Here is a 19,135-nt window from a genome sequence, read left to right as displayed (position 1 = left end):
CCTTATAATTTCCTAACAAAAAAAAATTGTTTCAAAAAATTGTGCTGATGTAAAGTAGACATGTGGGAAATGTTATTTATTAACTATTTTGTGTGATATGACTCTGATTTAAGGGCATAAAAATTTAAAAGTTTGAGAATTGGTTAGACTCCTACAGATCTGCGAGTTAGCATCCGTCCTTTGGATAAGTGATCACTTCTAAGCCTCATTCAGATGTGTTTTTTTTCTTGTGATGGTCTGATTTTCATTAGCGTGTTGGATAAGGTTTCCCACGTGTAGTTCAGTGTGCCCATTTTTACCATCAGTGACGTTACCGGTGTGCCATTTTCACAGACCCATAAATTGTATGAGTGATTTTGATATGTGACTGATGAAATTTAACATGTTTACATGATTATTTTCCCCCAAACAACCACAGAAATGTGAACAGCACCGTAGACTCTTAACGGGTACATGTTCTACCTGTGAAAACGCAGATAGAACACATACGATAAAATTGACTCGTGAATGAGGCCCTTATGTAGGAAATAACACTTTAAAGGGCCTTCGCCAGCAGGCTTTTGCTACCAAATCTGAGTGGCAGGGACCCTGATTCCAGCTATGTGTCGCTTAACTTGCTAATTGCTGTAGTCTTGGTAAAACTATTGTTTTTATCTGCTACAAATCTGCCCGTTCTGTGAGTTCTGAGTTTGTGTAAACCCTGCCCACACCACCGGTTGGTAATTTTCTGTGTACAGTCAGTGATGAGGGCAGGGTTATACAGAGCTCCTGAATATGGAGGACTACATAGCCGCAGGCATACTAGTCCTGTAGTGATAATCTCCTGCTGTTTAAAACAATAAACTTTATCAAAACTACAGCAAGCGGTCCAATAAGTCGTACATCACTGGAATCAGGGTCTCTACATATTGTAGCTTTCAGTTGGAGTAGCAAAAATCTGGTGATAAACTCTCTGTAGGGTAAGTTCACACGCAAAAAATGCAGGTATCATGTTTTGCTGCATTTTTTCTGCCAAAACCTGATTCTTTGGAATAGGACTTTTTTTTTTTTTTTTTTGTTCAACACAAAACTTTATCAGCATGCACAAGAAACAAAGCTAGCATGCCAAAACCTCTGCAAAAAATGCAAGAAAAACCAAGGAAACATGCTTTTTTTCCTGCAGCTTCTTTCCTGCCAAGAGATCATGTTTTGCTGTAGAAAAAAAAAAATGCTGAAAAGACGCCTAATGTGAACTTACTCTTAAGAGGGTTTGAGAACTGAACTGAGAGCCAGGAAAGGGTTTGGTTAAATGATCTTATGCTTTGGACTTAGTAAATCCTTATTCAATTTCATGAAAAACCAGTTGGTTGCTGTTAAAAATAAGAAAACTGTTAAAGTACATAAATAACATGGGTGAAGGGGCCAAGAAATTATCCGAAGGAGTCTAAAGTGAGGACTGACTGCTGAGAGGTAATAATAATAATCTTTATTTTTTATATAGCGCTAACATATTCCGCAGCGCTTTACAGTTTGCACACATTTTCATCACTGTCCCCGATGGGGGCTCACAATCTAAATTCCCTATCAGTATGTCTTTGAAGTCCTATCTTGGACATTTATGTCAGTGTCTGATGGCTGCAGGTCCCACCGCTGTCGCCCCCTTCTGTCTTGAGAACCAGGTCCTGTCTTGTGCCACTGGGAGCGAAGTGGCTGTACATGCATGCTGTCCACTCATTTATAAAGGAGTTCTGGGCATACTTGAGCTGCAATTTTTAGGACTTCTATACAAATAAATGGTGGCAATGCCCAATTTTTTAGATAACTGTAAGTCCTACTGCGACCCTGTACTTATGTCATAAATGTCTAAGATGGGACAAAGCTTCTACTTGACTGAGGTCAAAATGACACCTTTTAGGACTTTTGGCGACTTTGGTCCTATAGGTGTGTTTGACATCTACCCCAGGTGCTTTCCTAGTGCCTACAGCAAACGTACACTGCAAATGGATTGTGCGTGCACCCTAAACCCATGCTCCACTTATAAAACCTTTTGCTGGTTTATCGTGACTCAGCAAGACTCTTACATCTACTATGAATCTAGTAAATCGTACTCCTTACCTATGTTTCACAGCCTCGAGGTTTTACGGTACACGTAGTCATTTATCGAGTAGGTGGCAAAAATAATTAGACAGGTTTTATGCACAAATATTGGGTCACTCACTGTAACTACCATATTGACGTCTACTGTGTGCCTTTAACATTTTGTCTTTCAAAACTGAAAAAAAGCTACTATACACCTCAGCCCATTCTCACCCCTGTGGGAACTTTTTTTATGGAATGCAACAATTATTGCTCAATGATTAGTCTTTTTGAAAAATATCTGTAAACGGTTTAATGTTTATTATATGTTTTCTCATTAAATTGCAGACATAACATCATGCGAAAACTCATAAGATAACTATGTGTCTTTTCTGAGCTTTGCTATGTGTCTGGTCTTCATTGGTGCCTTCTACCTTTGCAGTGCAAGCCATCTGTAAACCGAAGCAGGTCTACCAGTATAAGTCTAACTATTGAGAGTGCTTTAGAGAGCTTTGATTTCCTGAACACCTCTGACTTTGATGATGAAGATGTTGATGAGGATGGTGGTGGTATGGTTTGTAATGGTGGCGGTGCAGACTCTGTGTTCACAGACACTGTAATGGAAAAGACAAGGTAAGTAGTAGCATGCGCCTTACCTGGTGCTTACGTGATTCAAGGAAGACTTTTTTTCACCACTTCAGAGCAACATCTACATGACAGTCAGGGAGTACTAGTTTATACCTTTGAGCAGGGCTGGGAAGGTATTTTAGTGCCCTAGGGACTTGTTGAAGCCTAGCCCCCCCCCCCATTTCCCAATGAACCCTCAGCTTCCAAGTAAAGAAATGGGTCGGAGACAGAAGTAACAAGTTCCCTGATGCCTTGCTGTTTGCGGACCATTTACACAATACAAGGGACAAATTGCTATATTCATTGCTGACATCCTATATTTTAAACATCAGACCTAAGGTTGGTCATGGAAACTAGTATAGCTTAACTTGACTATAATGGGGGCTGTTTAGTTTTTAATTGGATATCTGCCAAATGCTGGACTCCCTAATTGAAACCAAACAGAACCCGTTTTGAAAAAGGGACACACATGATGCTTTTTATGTCTGTCATGTGACAAATACAGTTTGCAAAACGGATGATGGTTCCGGTGCCGTATTCCTGTACTGATGATGGTTCTGGTGACGAATTTATGTATATATGTTGGTTTTTTAAAATGTACTCATGTTATAATTGTTCTGGTGACTTATTTGTAACTAGAACCATCATCAATACGAAACCAAAATAATTATCACTACTTAAATAGAAAACCAGAGCCATCACCAATACATACAGTCGCATGTAAAAGTTTGGGCACCCCTGTAAAAATTAGTGTTACTCTGAACAATTAAGCAAATTAAAGATGAAATGATCTCTAAAAGGGCTAAAGTTATAAATCACACATTTCCTTTTAGACAAAAAAATATATGAAAATGAATTTATCTTTTACATTTTAAAAATTACAAAAAGGGAAAAGTTTGGGCACCCTGCATGGTTAATACCTCGTAGCACCCCCTTTATCAATCATCAGCTTATAAGCGCTTTTTGTAGCCAATCAAGAGTCTTTCAATTTTTGTTTGAGGGATTTTCATCCATTCTTCCTTGGAAAATTCTTCCAGTTCTGTGAGATTCCTGGGTTGTCTTGCATGCACTGCTACTGTGCGGTCTAGCCATGGATTTTCAATGATGTTCAGATCAGGGGACTGTGAGGGCCATTGTAAAACCTTCAGCTTGTGCCTTTTGAGGTAGTCTATTGAGGATTTTGACATGTGTTTAGGATCATTATCCATTTGTAGAAGCCATCCTCTTTTCAACTTCAGGTTTTTTACAGATGGTGTTATGTCTGCGTCAGGAATTTGTTGACATTTCATTGAATCCATTCTTCCCTCTACCCCTGAAATTTTCCTCGTGCCATTGGCTGCAACACAACCCCAAAGCATAGGTAATCCACCTCCATGCTTAATGGTTGGCAAGATGTTCTTTTCCTGAAATTCTGTGCCCTTTTTTTTCCACCTACACCTTTTAACAATTCTGGCCAAAGAGTTCTATTTGAACTTCATCGATCCACAGGATTGTTTTCAAAATGCATCAGGCTTGTTAGATTTTCTTCTGATAACCCTTCCATGAAGGCCATATTTGTGCAGGTGTCTCTGAACTGAACATTAGAGCAATGTTCCATAATTCCAGAGTTTGATAAATTTTTCTGAAGGTCTTTTGCAGTCAATGGTTCGGATTTGCCTCTCTAGCAATCCTTCCAGATTTTATCTTGACCTCCATTGGTCCTGTTTACTGTCATTTCTTAATTACATTTTGAATTGAGGAAAAGGCAGCTTGAAAACGCTTTGCTATCATTTTATAGTCTTCTCCTGCTTTGTGGGTCTCCATCATTTTCATAGTGCTAGGCTGCTCTTTTTGGCACAAAACCCAGGAGGCTGGGTTTTTATAAATCTGGGAAATGTGCATCACCTGGCCTTTCCTAACGATGATGATGAGCCATAACCCTAAAAGACTAATTAAGCTCTGAAACCTTGGTCAAAGTTATGCATACACATCTCCAAGGGTGCCCAAACATTTGTATTTGCTCATTTTACTTTTTGTACCATCAGTACGTGAATACGGCACCAGAACCACCATCAGTGCATGATGAATAAGACACCAGAACCACCATCAGTGCATGATGAATAAGACACCACAACCACCATCAGTCGATAAATGCATCACCAGAACCATCTTCAGTACATGAATACGACACCAGAGCCACCATCAGTGCATGAATACAGCACCAGAACCACCATCAGTCGATAAATGCATCACCAGAACCATCTTCAGTACATGAATACATCACCAGAATCACAGTCAGTAAATAAGTACAACACCAGCACCATCATCAGTACATTTATATGTCACCAGAACCACCGTTAGTACATGGATATACAGTATAACCAGAACCAACATTTGTGCAACAATCAGTTGTAATGTGAAGGAAGGTCCGCATATATTTGAATCTCATGAACCAACAACTCCCAGCATCTCCTTACCATTGTTTATCATCCATCATCAGACTTTGGACCATACAGGAACCACAATACTGATGAAGCACAGGCAGTATCACACGTAAACATTTACATCCAGGTACCTTAAAAGTGATATCTTCTCTGATTTAAGTAGTTTCTTTCTTTTTGTCTTCATCTTGACCAGACAACATGATGACTTTCACATCCACAGCTCTTCTCTGCAGACTTTTCTCATCTCCGGTCTTCTGCAGCACATCCCCACACGATGCCCTTAAAAATAAGCGTTATTAAAACGCCCTCTGCTTGAAAAATATCTGTCCATACTATGCCCTAAATAAGCCTCCTATGGTATATGACCTCCATACTGTCTGCCTTACTGATCCACAACCACCCCACTGTCTGCCATTATCATCTATAACTGCCTCCATTATGAACCACGGCCTATACCAGGCCTGCCCCCTCTCCACTGTTTTCCTTTACACTCTTGTATCTCCACACTGTGCCCACCATGCTAACTTCTCTCCATACTGGGCCCACATTTCACGCTGCCCCCTGACTGTAAGATTCAAATACAATTGAATGCAGGGAGGGAGCGGCAGCCGGAGGGGTGAGTGGTGGCAGTGACCGACACTGCTCAATATGTGCCTGCGCCCCGCTCCTGACTGTGCTGAATGTCTGCAGCCGAAGGAAGGGGGCAGGCAGCCACAGGCATTAAGCCATGTCATTTTCCCAAAGTGTGTCCCCTCGGGGAGGCAGGATGTAGAACCCTAGGTTCGTGCCTACCCCTTGTCCCAGCCCTGCTTCTGAGCACAATTGTGATTAGTCATACCAAGAAGAAATGGTAATATGTGATGATAGATTATTAAAGTACAAGTGATGACTGGCTAAAAAAAATCTTCTTTGAAAGTAATGATGTTACTAACGTCTTCAAAGTTGCAGTGGAATAAGCTTGTCAATTACAAATGCCATGAACTAGTCCTGTTGCATGGGGTGTGTTTTGCTTTGGCAAGATGTTTTTTCACTGCATGTTTTGTGCTTTGGTTCCTGTCTACTATTTATTTAGGTGTCTTTGTCTTCATAAATGTATATTTTCTGGTATTCTACTGTTAAGTACATGTATTCTTCTCTCTGTCCCTCAGATTTACCGGTCATCGTTCGTATTTTAACTTATTATTTTTGTTTAGTAACAAAGGGGGCAAAAGAACAAACAGTAGTGTGTGTAGTGAGTGCATTAAAATACTTAGGCTACTTTCACATTAGCGTTTTTTAGCACAGCGCTTCGTGCGCAATAGAAGCGCATGCAAAAAACGCATCATGCGTTTTGCATGCATTTGCGTTTTTTAGGCGCAAGCGGTTTAACCAGTTTCAAGCTGTGTTAACTCTTAAAACGTATGCGTTTTGTAACGCAGGCGTGCGCATGTACATGCGCACGCCTGCGTTCCCATAGACTGAAATGCGTTATTTTGTCGCATTCCGTGCGCAAGTGTGTGCATGCGTTTTTTTGATACCGTTGGATGGACCCAAAAATGCAACAGATTGCGTCTGGCGCGCCTAGGCGCACACCTTAAAAAACCGCATGGGCGCAAAAATGCATACGAACGCGTGCAAACGCAAGAACATGCGCCCCCCCATGGTACACATAGGGGCGCATGCGACCAATAGCGCACGATGCACTGCGCTAAAAAACGCTAATGTGAAACCAGCCTTACTGATTTCTGTCTTCTGCTGTTTCGAGTGCTGCTCCCGGTCTTCTTCTACGTCATGTGACCCGAGCTTTTTCCTGCCGGCTCCCACAGGGGAAAATTAGCTCCTTTCTTAATGCATATCTATAAAGTCTGGTTCTGAGTCTCCTTAATTTACATTGAGAAAGTTACTCGTGAGCCGGCAGGTCACAACAGCCGTAACGTGATGCAGTAGAGAATCGGAGCAGCACTGGAAACTGCAGAAGACGCGGAACGGTTAGTATTTCAATGCATACTGTAAACCTATTATTAATTGGCAATAGAGGGCAAAAGTTTGCTGGAGTGGTCCTTTATAAAGGCATGTCACATCAGTACAACTTACTTTGCAGATGCAGGCGTACAGCGATTAGCCACTGTTACCAAGGAAGGATGCTATAGTTTAGATATTTTGCAGGGAAAATATGGTATTAAATTAAATCCATGTTAATGTTTATTCCTAAAATGGCACCACATAATGACATTTATATCCATTTCTAATACTTGAAAAAGGTAAAAAAAAAAAAAAAAAAATAGAACCACCGGAGTATAGGATTAAATAGAGTAAAAAAAATTCCATCTTTATTAGTCAAAATCCAGTCTAGATACAATAAAATAATAGCAAAAAACAGGACAGACACAAAAACAAGGAGAAAAATCCTGTGCATCATATCAAATAGCAATATAGTCAGCCATTACAGAAGTCACACAATGTGACTGGCTATATACACTGTGTAAGCAGGCTTCACCCCCATTGTCACCTAAATCTAAAACCCAAGTGGGCATATGACCATAAATAAGAAGGGGGGCTTACCAATAGAAATGTGCACAGACCCAAGGCAGAGGGTAGGACCCCTGAGAAAGGTTCTCACTAAGGCCTCTTTCACACTTCAGTTTTTTTGCATCAGTTCAAATCCGCCAAAAAGTCAGACAAGCGGATCCGTTGTCAACTGATGTGAACGGATGGCACAGGATCCGTTTTCAGACGGATCCTGAAAATGAGGAAATTTAAAGGAATAGCTGGAGAGAGAGAGAATGAGAGAGAATCTTTTTTTGTCCGGCAGCCAGAAAGATTTTCGGGTTAAATGAGTGTCTGGAGGATCCGCCAGAGAAAGAAACGTTACAAGCTCCATTTTGAAATCTTTGAGGATGGTGACGGACAGCAACTTTTGGCGGATCCTCAAAAAAAACGGATGCAACGGACAGCAATCCGTCACAATCCGCCATTAATGCAATTCAATGGGGAAAAAAAAACGGATCCTCTAAAAAAAATTGAGGATCCGTTTTTTCAAAACCTGGCGGATTGTGACTGATTGTAAAAAACTGAAGTGTGAAAGAGGCCTAATGAACCGAAACGTCACCATGATAGGCCATTAAACAGAAGCTCTTCTTTTTTTTTCACTTTGAAAGGTGTGCTGCCTCCAATTTTTGAATTTCATTCCTAATACTGCATATGTTATTATTCTGATGGGAGAATCACCCTAATCAGATATTTGCCTAATCTTAACAGATTAACGATAACTGCTTTCAAGTATATATTCAGAATAAGGTGTCCTGCGTGTGTACATAAGGAATAACACCAATTCAGGTCATTATGTGCATTATATCCTGCATTCTCACCCGTTTTCCCCTCTCTATGCTCTATCTGTAACTTGCAATCTACTGATATGCTGACATCCCCCTATATACCGTATGAGCCCACACACAGCCCCTACATACAGTATGAGCCCCCACATTGCCCTTGTATATACAGTGAGTCCCCATATAGCCCCTCTATATACAGTGTGAGCCCACTGCATAGTGTGAGCACCCACATAGCCTATCTATATACAGAATGAGACCCCACAGAACCCCCTATATACGGTGTGTGCACCCAGATAGCCTCTCTATATACATTAGCACCCTTGTATACATTGAGCCCCCACATGTCCTCCTATATACAGCACTAGCTGAAGAGCCCGGCGCTGCCCGGGCATAGTAACTAACTGTGGTTAGTTATAACAAATTATAATTATCCTCCATCCCATAGTCCCGTGCCCATATACCCATCATACATATCCACGATGCCATAGACCCGTGCCCATATACCCATCATACATATCCTCCATCCCATAGTCCTGTGCCCATATACCCATCATACATATTCTCCATCCCTTAGTCCCGTGCCCATATACCCATGATACATATTCTCCATCCCTTAGTCCCATGCCCATATACCCATCATACATATTCGCCATCCCATAGTCCAATGCCCATATACCCATCATACTTATCCTCCACCCCATAGTCCCGTGCCCATATACCCATCATACATATCCTCCATCCCATAGTCCCGTGCCCATATACCCGTCATACATATCCTCCATCCCATAGTCCCGTGCCCATATACCCATCACACATCCTCCATCCCATAGTCCCGTGCCCATATACCCATCATACATATCCTCCATCCCATAGTCCCGTGCCCATATACTCATCATACATATCCTCCATCCCATAGTCCAGTGCCCATATACCCATCACACATCCTGCATCTCATAGTCAACCATTATGACATCATAATGAGCGGGGCTTGCAACCTATGATGACATCAGCGTCGCCATGGCAACCATTGTGACATCATAATGAGGGGCGGGGCTTGATACGCACACACTGTTTCCCCATTATGTAGATAGGGGCATTATGACATCATAATGAGGGGCGGGGCTTGACGCGCACACACTTTTTCCCCAGTATGTAGATAGGGGCAAAATTGTTTGGTAAATTGGAACGTGCGGGGTTAAAATTTCGCCTCACAGCATAGCTTAGGACGCTCTCGGGGTCCAGACGTGTGACTGTGCCAAATTTTGTGGCTGTAGCTGTGACGGTGCGGATGCCTGTCCCGGACATACACACACACACACACACACACACACACACACACACACATACATACATACATACATACATACATACACACTTTGAGCTTTATATATTAGATGAGCCCCCATATAGCCCCTCTATATACAGTGAACCCCCACATAGTCTCCTGTATACAGTGTGAGCACTCACACAACCCTTACATTCAATATGAGCCCCCACATTGCCCCTCTATATACAGTAAGTCCCCACATAGGCCCTCTATATACAGTATGAGCCCCTGCATAGTGTGAGCACCCACATAGCCTCTCTATATACAGTATGAGACCCCACATAACCCCCTATATACAGTATGTGCCCACAGATAGACTCTATATAAAATAGCCCCCTGTATACATTGAGCCTCCACATGGCCTCCTATATAGAGCATGAGTCCCCATATAGCCACCTGTATACAGTGTGAGCCTCACATAGCCCCTGTATATACAGTGAACCCCCACATAGTCCCCTGTATACTGTGTGAAGCACCCACATAGCCTTTCTATATGCAGTATGAGACCCCACATAACTGTCTATATACAGTGAGTCCCCACATAGTCTCTCTATATACAATGAGCGCCCACATAGCCTCCTATATACAGTATGGCCCCCACAAAGCCTGTATATACAGTATCAGACCCCACATAACTTCTTATATACAGTATGAGCCCTCGCAACCTCCTATATACAGTATGAGCTCCCACATGGCCCCTATATACAGTATGAGCCCCCACATAGCCTACTATATACATGCAAACATCCCATACACATAGGAAAAAAACCCACTCCCCTCACTCCCGTTGTCTTGGCGCTCTGCTCCAGTGTCCGGTGCACTGACTCTCCGCACACAAACATGATGTAATGATGTCATGGAGTCTGCTGTTTCAGTCGAACGCGCTTATTGGTGGAAAAAGGAGCTGGCTGCTCGGTTCTCCATCAGTGTATTCACCTCTATATCCTGAAATTGCTAATAGCATTGAAACCAGGTGGCGGACAACCGTGGACAAGGACATGGTGCAGCGCAAAGGCCACTGTTTCAGCCATTAGCCAGCCTTGGTCTGCGGACCAGACTGGAACAGCCAGAGGGCCGGATGTGGCTCACAGGCCGCAGTTTGTCTAGCTCTGGTTTACACTATGCTGACAGCAAAGAGGTGGACGGTCATGACAGCTAGTAGCTGGACTGGGAATGACAAAAACGTGCTGGGAGAGAAAATGCCAAGGAATATGGGCATGTAGTTCAGCGCTGAAGTCAAGATTCAGACCCATCCCAAACATGTAAGCCATGTCAGCATGTAGAACCTATTCAAAGGATAGGGGGCAAAAAGTGTGGAAACAAACAGACAACGTGGTGACTCTTCTTTATACCTTAATAACAAATCCTAGTTACAAGGCTTTCAAAACTCCTGTAAATCTGCTTTAAATAAATTGCACCTAAGGTTCATTTACACTGCAAGATTATCGTGAACAAACAAAGGTTCATAGTGATGCTCGTTTTCTGATAATCATGCAGTCTAAATAGGCGAAACCCGCGTTCTGTGGATGAAATGATCTTTTGGGCTTCAAGACGATGTGCTGCCGGGAACAGTGGCAGACCCTGTCATCTGAATGATCCAGTACAGGTCTTTGAGTGCGCACCTGAAGAGCACTCTGTCTGTGTAAAAAGGCTACTAAATGACAGGTGATCGCTAAATAAATACTGATCGGCGGTCGTTTAATGCCACAAAATCAGGTAGTTTAGGTGCACCCTTAGGTGTCATGATTTTCTTATAGTTCCATTCGAAAACATTTACTTGATGGAAAATGGTCTACTCCAGTACGGCTAGCCTGTCTTTAGATTGTGGGGATTTCCTTTTAAACCATGCCCCTTTACACTACTACTATACCGTGTGCAAAGAGTGGAGGGAAAACCTGCTGTGTAATTTTCTCACGGCCTTACATCCACATTGTACTATTCAAACATTACTAACTGTATATATAACTTGGAGATTTCACAGCCCATTGTTGACCCCTCCAAATAGCTCAACCCTTAACGTACACTGGATGACAACACAAACAAACTGATTGATTGTATTGTTGGTAGGCGCCGGATTTGAGTCAATACTGCGCGATTCAAGAGAACACGTTTCACTATTTTCTCAAAAAAAAAAAAAAAATTTAGAATTACAAATGAAGCTTGGGTTGTTTTGTCACTAAATCATGTTTTATTTACCGATTTTGTAAAATAAAAAAAAAATCAGTTTTTTACAGGGGCATATAAGAACTCGTTTTATAGAAATCAAAGGTTATGTTAGATCATTCTATAGACACATGTTCCAGATCACAGATAGTGGCAGGGTGGAGAAATGAATAAACCTCTGACTGCAGAAATACCACTTTGTGAACAGAAAAGTCATTAAAATCTCACCTATTCTGTTACAAAATAAGATCCATCTCATGTATGGAAATGAGTGATGGAATGGGTGAGGCGATGCAAATTTCTACCCTAAATTAAGCCTGCTAATAGTTGATGTAAACTTATACTGAACAGTCTAAACAAATTTGAGCTACTGTGATGAATCTAGTCTAAATATAGTCTAAAAATTGGAGGCCCCGATTCCTCAAGACAAGAAAATCTTGATGTGGGGTGTCTTTAGGAGTCAGACACTTTTCATTCAATAAGAGGAGCACACCTCACACCTGTTTGAAAATCGGCGTGGGCCTTGCCACAAAGCTTACTCCAGACTGGGACTGGAGTAAGATTTCTGGTGTCCGGTTCGCAACGGCTCATTATGAATTAAGCGGAGCTGGATGAAACTGGCATGGACAAGCCAGCAGTTGCTTTTTTTTTTTTTTTTACTTATGAGTGTTTTATACCAGATTAATGACAAAAACACTGATGAAACTGGGTCAGAGTGTTTTAGTAAACCTGTACCATTATGAAAAGTCACACTTGTTGTCCAGAGTAGTCAAAACACACTTTACACAGCTGTTAAATGGTAAAAAATAATAGTATGTATTAACATAGGAGTGCAGTATGAATGTGTATTCTTATTTTCAAGAACGATGTCACAGTTTAATACACTTTTCGATTCCAGTCTATGAAGTGAACAATCCTTTAAGTGGACAATCAGACACTATTATCTTCAGAGCAGCATGGAAGGATACTTATAGAGTTCATGATGACAGCGTTACATATAAATATTTACACTACTCAATCACTATTTACACTGTAAACTTGCCTTCTGTCACCCCAGGGTCCCCTCCTCTGTGTTTGTGTGCACTACAAGACTTGCTATTCTAGTCCATGTCTTTGATCTTCCAAAATAGGTTGACACAGTATTAAATGCATTAAACCAGATCAATTTCAGATATGTCAGTAAGTGTGCGGCATGGTTTTGCCATCATTATAGTATTATCTTGTATAGCCAGGCAAAGCCGGTTTCTACTAACGTGTATGTTTTACAGTTACAGATCAGACCACCCAGAAGCCAGGGGACACCTCAGCGAAGCATTAACTGAAGACACTGGTGTTGGCACTAGTGTTGCAAGCAGTCCCCTGCCCCTCACTACAGGAAATGAGAGCCTGGACATCACACTGATCAGACATCTACAGTACTGCTCTGAACTTATTAAGGTGAGATGTGAAGGATGTAAAAAGGCAATGAATGTTTACTTTCATGCATGTTATAGAAATAGCGGGTCATATTTGTCAATGGAGTGATGGCCCAGAAGAAGCCACTGAGAGCGAAACCAGATCAGAGTGACACATGCTGTTTTATTATTATGAGTGCTCATTTCTTGTTTGTTTGCAAGTATATAAATTAAAAATGATTGTCTAGCAAAATGTTAGATGGTCTGCTGTATGTCCCTTGCATAATCTGATGCAGTAACATGGGTTAGCTAGAACAAATGAGCAGCGTTACAGCTAACACCTGTTAAGTTTCATTGCAGTCATTATTACATCGTGTGGATAGTTTAACGTGAAAATTTTGGCGAGTGGTCCTCTTTAAGTGTGTTTTGGGGGCCTTATAGCCTGTTTGAGATTACTTCATTTAGATTATAGCTAATACTAGCTGAAGAGCCCGGTTAATTATAACAAATTATAATGATTATATATATATATATATATATATATAAAGCTGAGTGTAGAGCCCCGCCCACTCCGCATAGCCACATTCACTATAATATCCCACATCATCCCGTCAGCCAGAGCTACCGGACTACTACCCCTAATATCCCACATCGACCCGTCAGCCAGAGCCACTGGACTACTACCCCTAATATCCCACATCGTCCCGTCAGAACGACCAGACTACTACCCCTAATATCCCACATCATCCCGTCCAAAGCCACCGGACTACTACCCCTGATATCCCACATCATCCAGAGCCACCGGACAACTACCACTAATATTCCACATCATCCCATCAGCCAGAGCCACCGGACTACTACCATTAATATCCCTATATATATATATACAGCACTAGGATATCCACTTCCAAAATTGTTTAACCAGCCAATGGATAGAATAATTAAAATATACCTTTTATTGATTTTTATAAAATAAAGTGCAAGGTGCTCAAGTAACGTTAAACACAACAAAGAAGAACGCATAAATGAAAAAAGCTAGTATTGCCCATCGTTACTGAGTATCCCAATTATCAAGCATATTCATTGGGTATTTTAAATCAGTCCAGAACAACCAACCTTTTCAAAAGACATAAGAATTTCTCAAAATAGTCTCTAGGCTTATCATATCATAGCGTTGGCCGTTTTTATTGGAAACCGGTGTCATGCCATCAGTATGTTCCCAAATATGGCATACCCGTTTCCCTCTCCTCATCAGGAGTACTGTATACTACAGGGTACAATACTGCTATAAACATAAAACAGAACCACATAACCTCAGTTATTACGTTCGCTGCGGGTTCTATGACACATACATAGTATATCAGATAAAAATGTATCAAGTGTCCTATACAAGATATAATCCCGCATACCCTCCTTATATATCAGCAACAAATCTGAATCCACCAAGTATGCACAAATATCTTAGATAGACCGTCTCTTATATAATGAGACCAATATCTAGACACCAAAGTATTATATACAACACGGAACAATCTCACCCAATTAGCAGGGGCATTTTTTGATTGATTGCCATCTCCGTGACTAGTAGGCGCGACACCCCTTTCTCCCGACGCGTTTCGTCCTATCTCATCAGGGGAGTCCAGTGGGGTTCATCTGAATGGTGTATCACGCATGGCCGTTCTATACTTCATCCGACATTATGTGTACATATGTACATACACTCATGCATGCCTCCTTTTAAATGTTGGCGCCGTGGCGTCTCGGGAAGCCGTCACTTCCGGTCCCTGATCCACCTCACATCCTGTGTTCGGGTCGCGCGCATCATCAGCGTGCTCGCTCAACAGAGCGCGTCACACGCTGAGAGCGCGTACCACCAACTGGGCATGCGCACATAGCGCTGCCCCCTCCAAAGGGAAAATGATATATATACTTTATATTATTATATTGGCGTCATTTAATTGCGGCATCACACAGCCCCTGTTGCACTATATATGCGCCTATCATTACCATCCATACAACAGCAAAATATCATCTCATGCTAATTGTGGGAGCCCCTCTAGAGTTTTAATTCTTGGAGATATTTATCATATTTTGAAGTATCCCCTACTACGATCATGTGCAGGAATTCATATATACGGGATTAGTTCCATATTAAATCAGGGGTTTTAGTTAATACAACTGCAGAATCAACAGACTCCTTCAGAAATATATCAGTTCTAGAAAAATAGGCAGTTATGAAAATTATTGCTATGACAGTACCGACTCACTTTGACCAGATGGGCCTTATAACCACCGAAAAAGTGAAAGGGGTGCCACTATATTGTCCCTATAACAGTTCCTAGACTACCTCTCCCTACCTACCGCGGAGATTGGCACCCTAAGACCTGCGCAGATGGCGTCCCCACTCAACGTCGGCTTTCCCTCACTGCTGACCCTATTAATCCCTTTTCTAGATGAAAGATACAAAGGATAGTTGATCATTAAGACCCTTTGGATATGTAGTTTGTAACCAGAAGATCCATTTTGTTTCTTTTTGAAGGATCATCTGGTCCCAATTGCCTCCACGTGTAGGTGGTCTTATTTTGTCAATACCCATAAATGTAATAGCCTTGGAGTTACCCTGATGGTATCCATTTATGTGGTTAGCAATGGACGTGTCTCTTTTATTACTGATGTCACGTATGTGTTCTCCTACTCTCCTCCGAAACTCTCTCCTGGTCTTTCCTACGTATTCCAGGCCGCATTCACATGTTGCCTTATACACCACTCCTGTGCTTTGGCAATTAATAAACTGTCTGATAGAGTACACTTTTCCAGTGTTATTACTTTTAAAGGTTTTACCCGGGGATATAGAAGCACAAGCTTTGCATTTCCCACATCTATGACATCCCAGTGGAGGTGACCCCAACCATGTCTGGTTGCACAGATTCTGAAAATGACTGTGGACCAATCTATCCCTCAGTGATCTACCTCGACGAAAGGTGACCTGAGGGGTAGGGCCCACTGTATCCCTGACATCCAAGTCCATAAACAACACTGCCTAGTGTCGTTCTAAGATTTTACGTATCTCTTTAGCCCCACTAGAAAACTTCGTTATAAACCTAGAGATATTATCCTCCCGTTTCGGAGGTGCATGGCTCAATAGATCTCTTCTGTTTTTTGTCAGAGAGTTTTGGTAGGCTTCCGTTAGCACATTCTTAGGATAGCCTCTATCCAAAAACCTTTGCCTTAAATCATCAGCCTGTTCCTTATAATTGGCTGTATTTGAGCAGTTCCGACGGATTCTAAGATATTGTCCCTTCGGAATGCCTCTCTTAAGGGAGTTGGGATGCCCACTTTCCCATCTTAAGAGGGAATTTGTAGCCGTAGGTTTACGGTAGTTTTTTGTCATGAGCTCACCATTCTCGTTCTTTTGGACTAGGATGTCTAGGAATGTCAGACTGCATTTATTAACCTCATAGGTAAAATGCAAACCAATCTCATTGTCATTTAGTCCCCCAACGAACTGACCAAAGTTATGGGTATTGACAAAATAAGACCACCTACACGTGGAGGCAATTGGGACCAGATGATCCTTCAAAAAGAAACAAAATGGATCTTCTGGTTACAAACTACATATCCAAAGGGTCTTAATGATCAACTATCCTTTGTATCTTTCATCTAGCAAAGGGATTAATAGGGTCAGCAGTGAGGGAAAGCCGACGTTGAGTGGGGACGCCATCTGCGCAGGTCTTAGGGTGCCAATCTCCGCGGTAGGTAGGGAGAGGTAGTCTAGGAACTGTTATAGGGACAATATAGTGGCACCCCTTTCACTTTTTCGGTGGTTATAAGTGGCACTGGTCAAAGTGAGTCGGTACTGTCATAGCAATAATTTTCATAACTGCCTATTTTTCTAGAACTGATATATTTCTGAAGGAGTCTGTTGATTCTGCAGTTGTATTAACTAAAACCCCTGATTTAATATGGAACTAATCCCGTATATATGAATTCCTGCACATGATCGTAGTAGGGGATACTTCAAAATATGATAAATATCTCCAAGAATTAAAACTCTAGAGGGGCTCCCACAATTAGCATGAGATGATATTTTGCTGTTGTATGGATGGTAATGATAGGCGCATATATAGTGCAACAGGGGCTGTGTGATGCCGCAATTAAATGACGCCAATATAATAATATAAAGTATATATATCATTTTCCCTTTGGAGGGGGCAGCGCTATGTGCGCATGCCCAGTTGGTGGTACGCGCTCTCAGCGTGTGACGCGCTCTGTTGAGCGAGCACGCTGATGATGCGCGCGACCCGAACACAGGATGTGAGGTGGATCAGGGACCGGAAGTGACGGCTTCCCGAGACGCCACGGCGCCAACATTTAAAAGGAGGCATGCATGAGTGTATGTACACATAATGTCGGATGAAGTATAGAACGGCCATGCGTGATACACCATTCAGATGAACCCCACTGGACTCCCCTGATGAGATAGGACGAAACGCGTCGGGAGAAAGGGGTGTCGCGCCTACTAGTCACGGAGATGGCAATCAATCAAAAAATGCCCCTGCTAATTGGGTGAGATTGTTCCGTGTTGTATATAATACTTTGGTGTCTAGATATTGGTCTCATTATATAAGAGACGGTCTATCTAAGATATTTATGCATACTTGGTGGATTCAGATTTGTTGCTGATATATAAGGAGGGTATGCGGGATTATATCTTGTATAGGACACTTGATACATTTTTATCTGATATACTATGTATGTGTCATAGAACCCGCAGCGAACGTAATAACTGAGGTTATGTGGTTCTGTTTTATGTTTATAGCAGTATTGTACCCTGTAGTATACAGTACTCCTGATGAGGAGAGGGAAACGGGTATGCCATATTTGGGAACATACTGATGGCATGACACCGGTTTCCAATAAAAACGGCCAACGCTATGATATGATAAGCCTAGAGACTATTTTGAGAAATTCTTATGTCTTTTGAAAAGGTTGGTTGTTCTGGACTGATTTAAAATACCCAATGAATATGCTTGATAATTGGGATACTCAGTAACGATGGGCAATACTAGCTTTTTTCATTTATGCGTTCTTCTTTGTTGTGTTTAACGTTACTTGAGCACCTTGCACTTTATTTTGTAAAAATCAATAAAAGGTATATTTTAATTATTCTATCCATTGGCTGGTTAAACAACTACCATTAATATCCCACAGCATCCCATCAGAGCCACCGGACTACTACCCTAATATCCCACACCATTCCGTCAGAGCCTACTACCCCTAATATCCCACATCAACGGTCCTAACTTCCATACCGGGGATCTCTTTAAGAGAGACCTGGCATCAGAATCAGAGCGCAGAGTGGATTTGCCCTGACTTCCATACCAATGATCCCTTTAATAGAAGCCTGGGGTGAGAATCAGAGCGCTAAGGGATTTACCCTAACTTCCATACCGGAGATCCCTTTAAGAGAGGCCTGTGGTCAGTACCAAAGCACAGAGTGGATTTGCCCTCACTTCCATACCAGGGCTCCCTTTAAGAGGGGCCTGGGGTCAGAATCAGAGCGCAGTGCGGATTTGCCCTCACTTCCATACCGGGGATCCCTTTAAGAGGGGCCTGGGGTCAGAACTAGAGCGCTGAGTGGAATTGCCCTAACTTCCATACCAATGATTCCTTTAAGAGAGCCTGGGATCAGAACCAGAGCGCTGAGTGGATTTGCCCTGACTTGCTTACCAATGATCCCTTTAATAGAATCCTGGGGTGAGAATCAGAGCGCTGAGGGATTTACCCTAACTTCCATACAGGAGATCCCTTTAAGAGAGCCTGGAGTCAGTACCA

The 19,135-nt window shown here is 42.0% G+C and overlaps 1 protein-coding gene across 1 annotated transcript in view; it reads left to right on the top strand.

Annotated features, from left to right (window-relative positions):
- RIPOR2 (RHO family interacting cell polarization regulator 2) overlaps nucleotides 1-19,135 on the top strand; it is a 274,424-nt gene that overhangs the window by 182,051 nt on the left and 73,238 nt on the right. Inside the window, exons 15-16 of the mRNA XM_073566141.1 lie at nucleotides 2,498-2,688; nucleotides 13,175-13,343. Coding sequence (XP_073422242.1) covers nucleotides 2,498-2,688; nucleotides 13,175-13,343 — 360 coding nt within the window. The remainder of the gene's footprint in view (nucleotides 1-2,497; nucleotides 2,689-13,174; nucleotides 13,344-19,135) is intronic.

Source organism: Dendrobates tinctorius, unplaced genomic scaffold (genome assembly GCF_039654945.1).
Source record: "Dendrobates tinctorius isolate UK_male_01 unplaced genomic scaffold, ASM3965494v1 ptg000004l, whole genome shotgun sequence".
Classification (NCBI taxonomy): Eukaryota; Metazoa; Chordata; class Amphibia; order Anura; family Dendrobatidae; genus Dendrobates; species Dendrobates tinctorius.
Note: the sequence above shows the minus strand (reverse complement) of the source record. Positions and strands in the feature narration are given on the sequence as shown.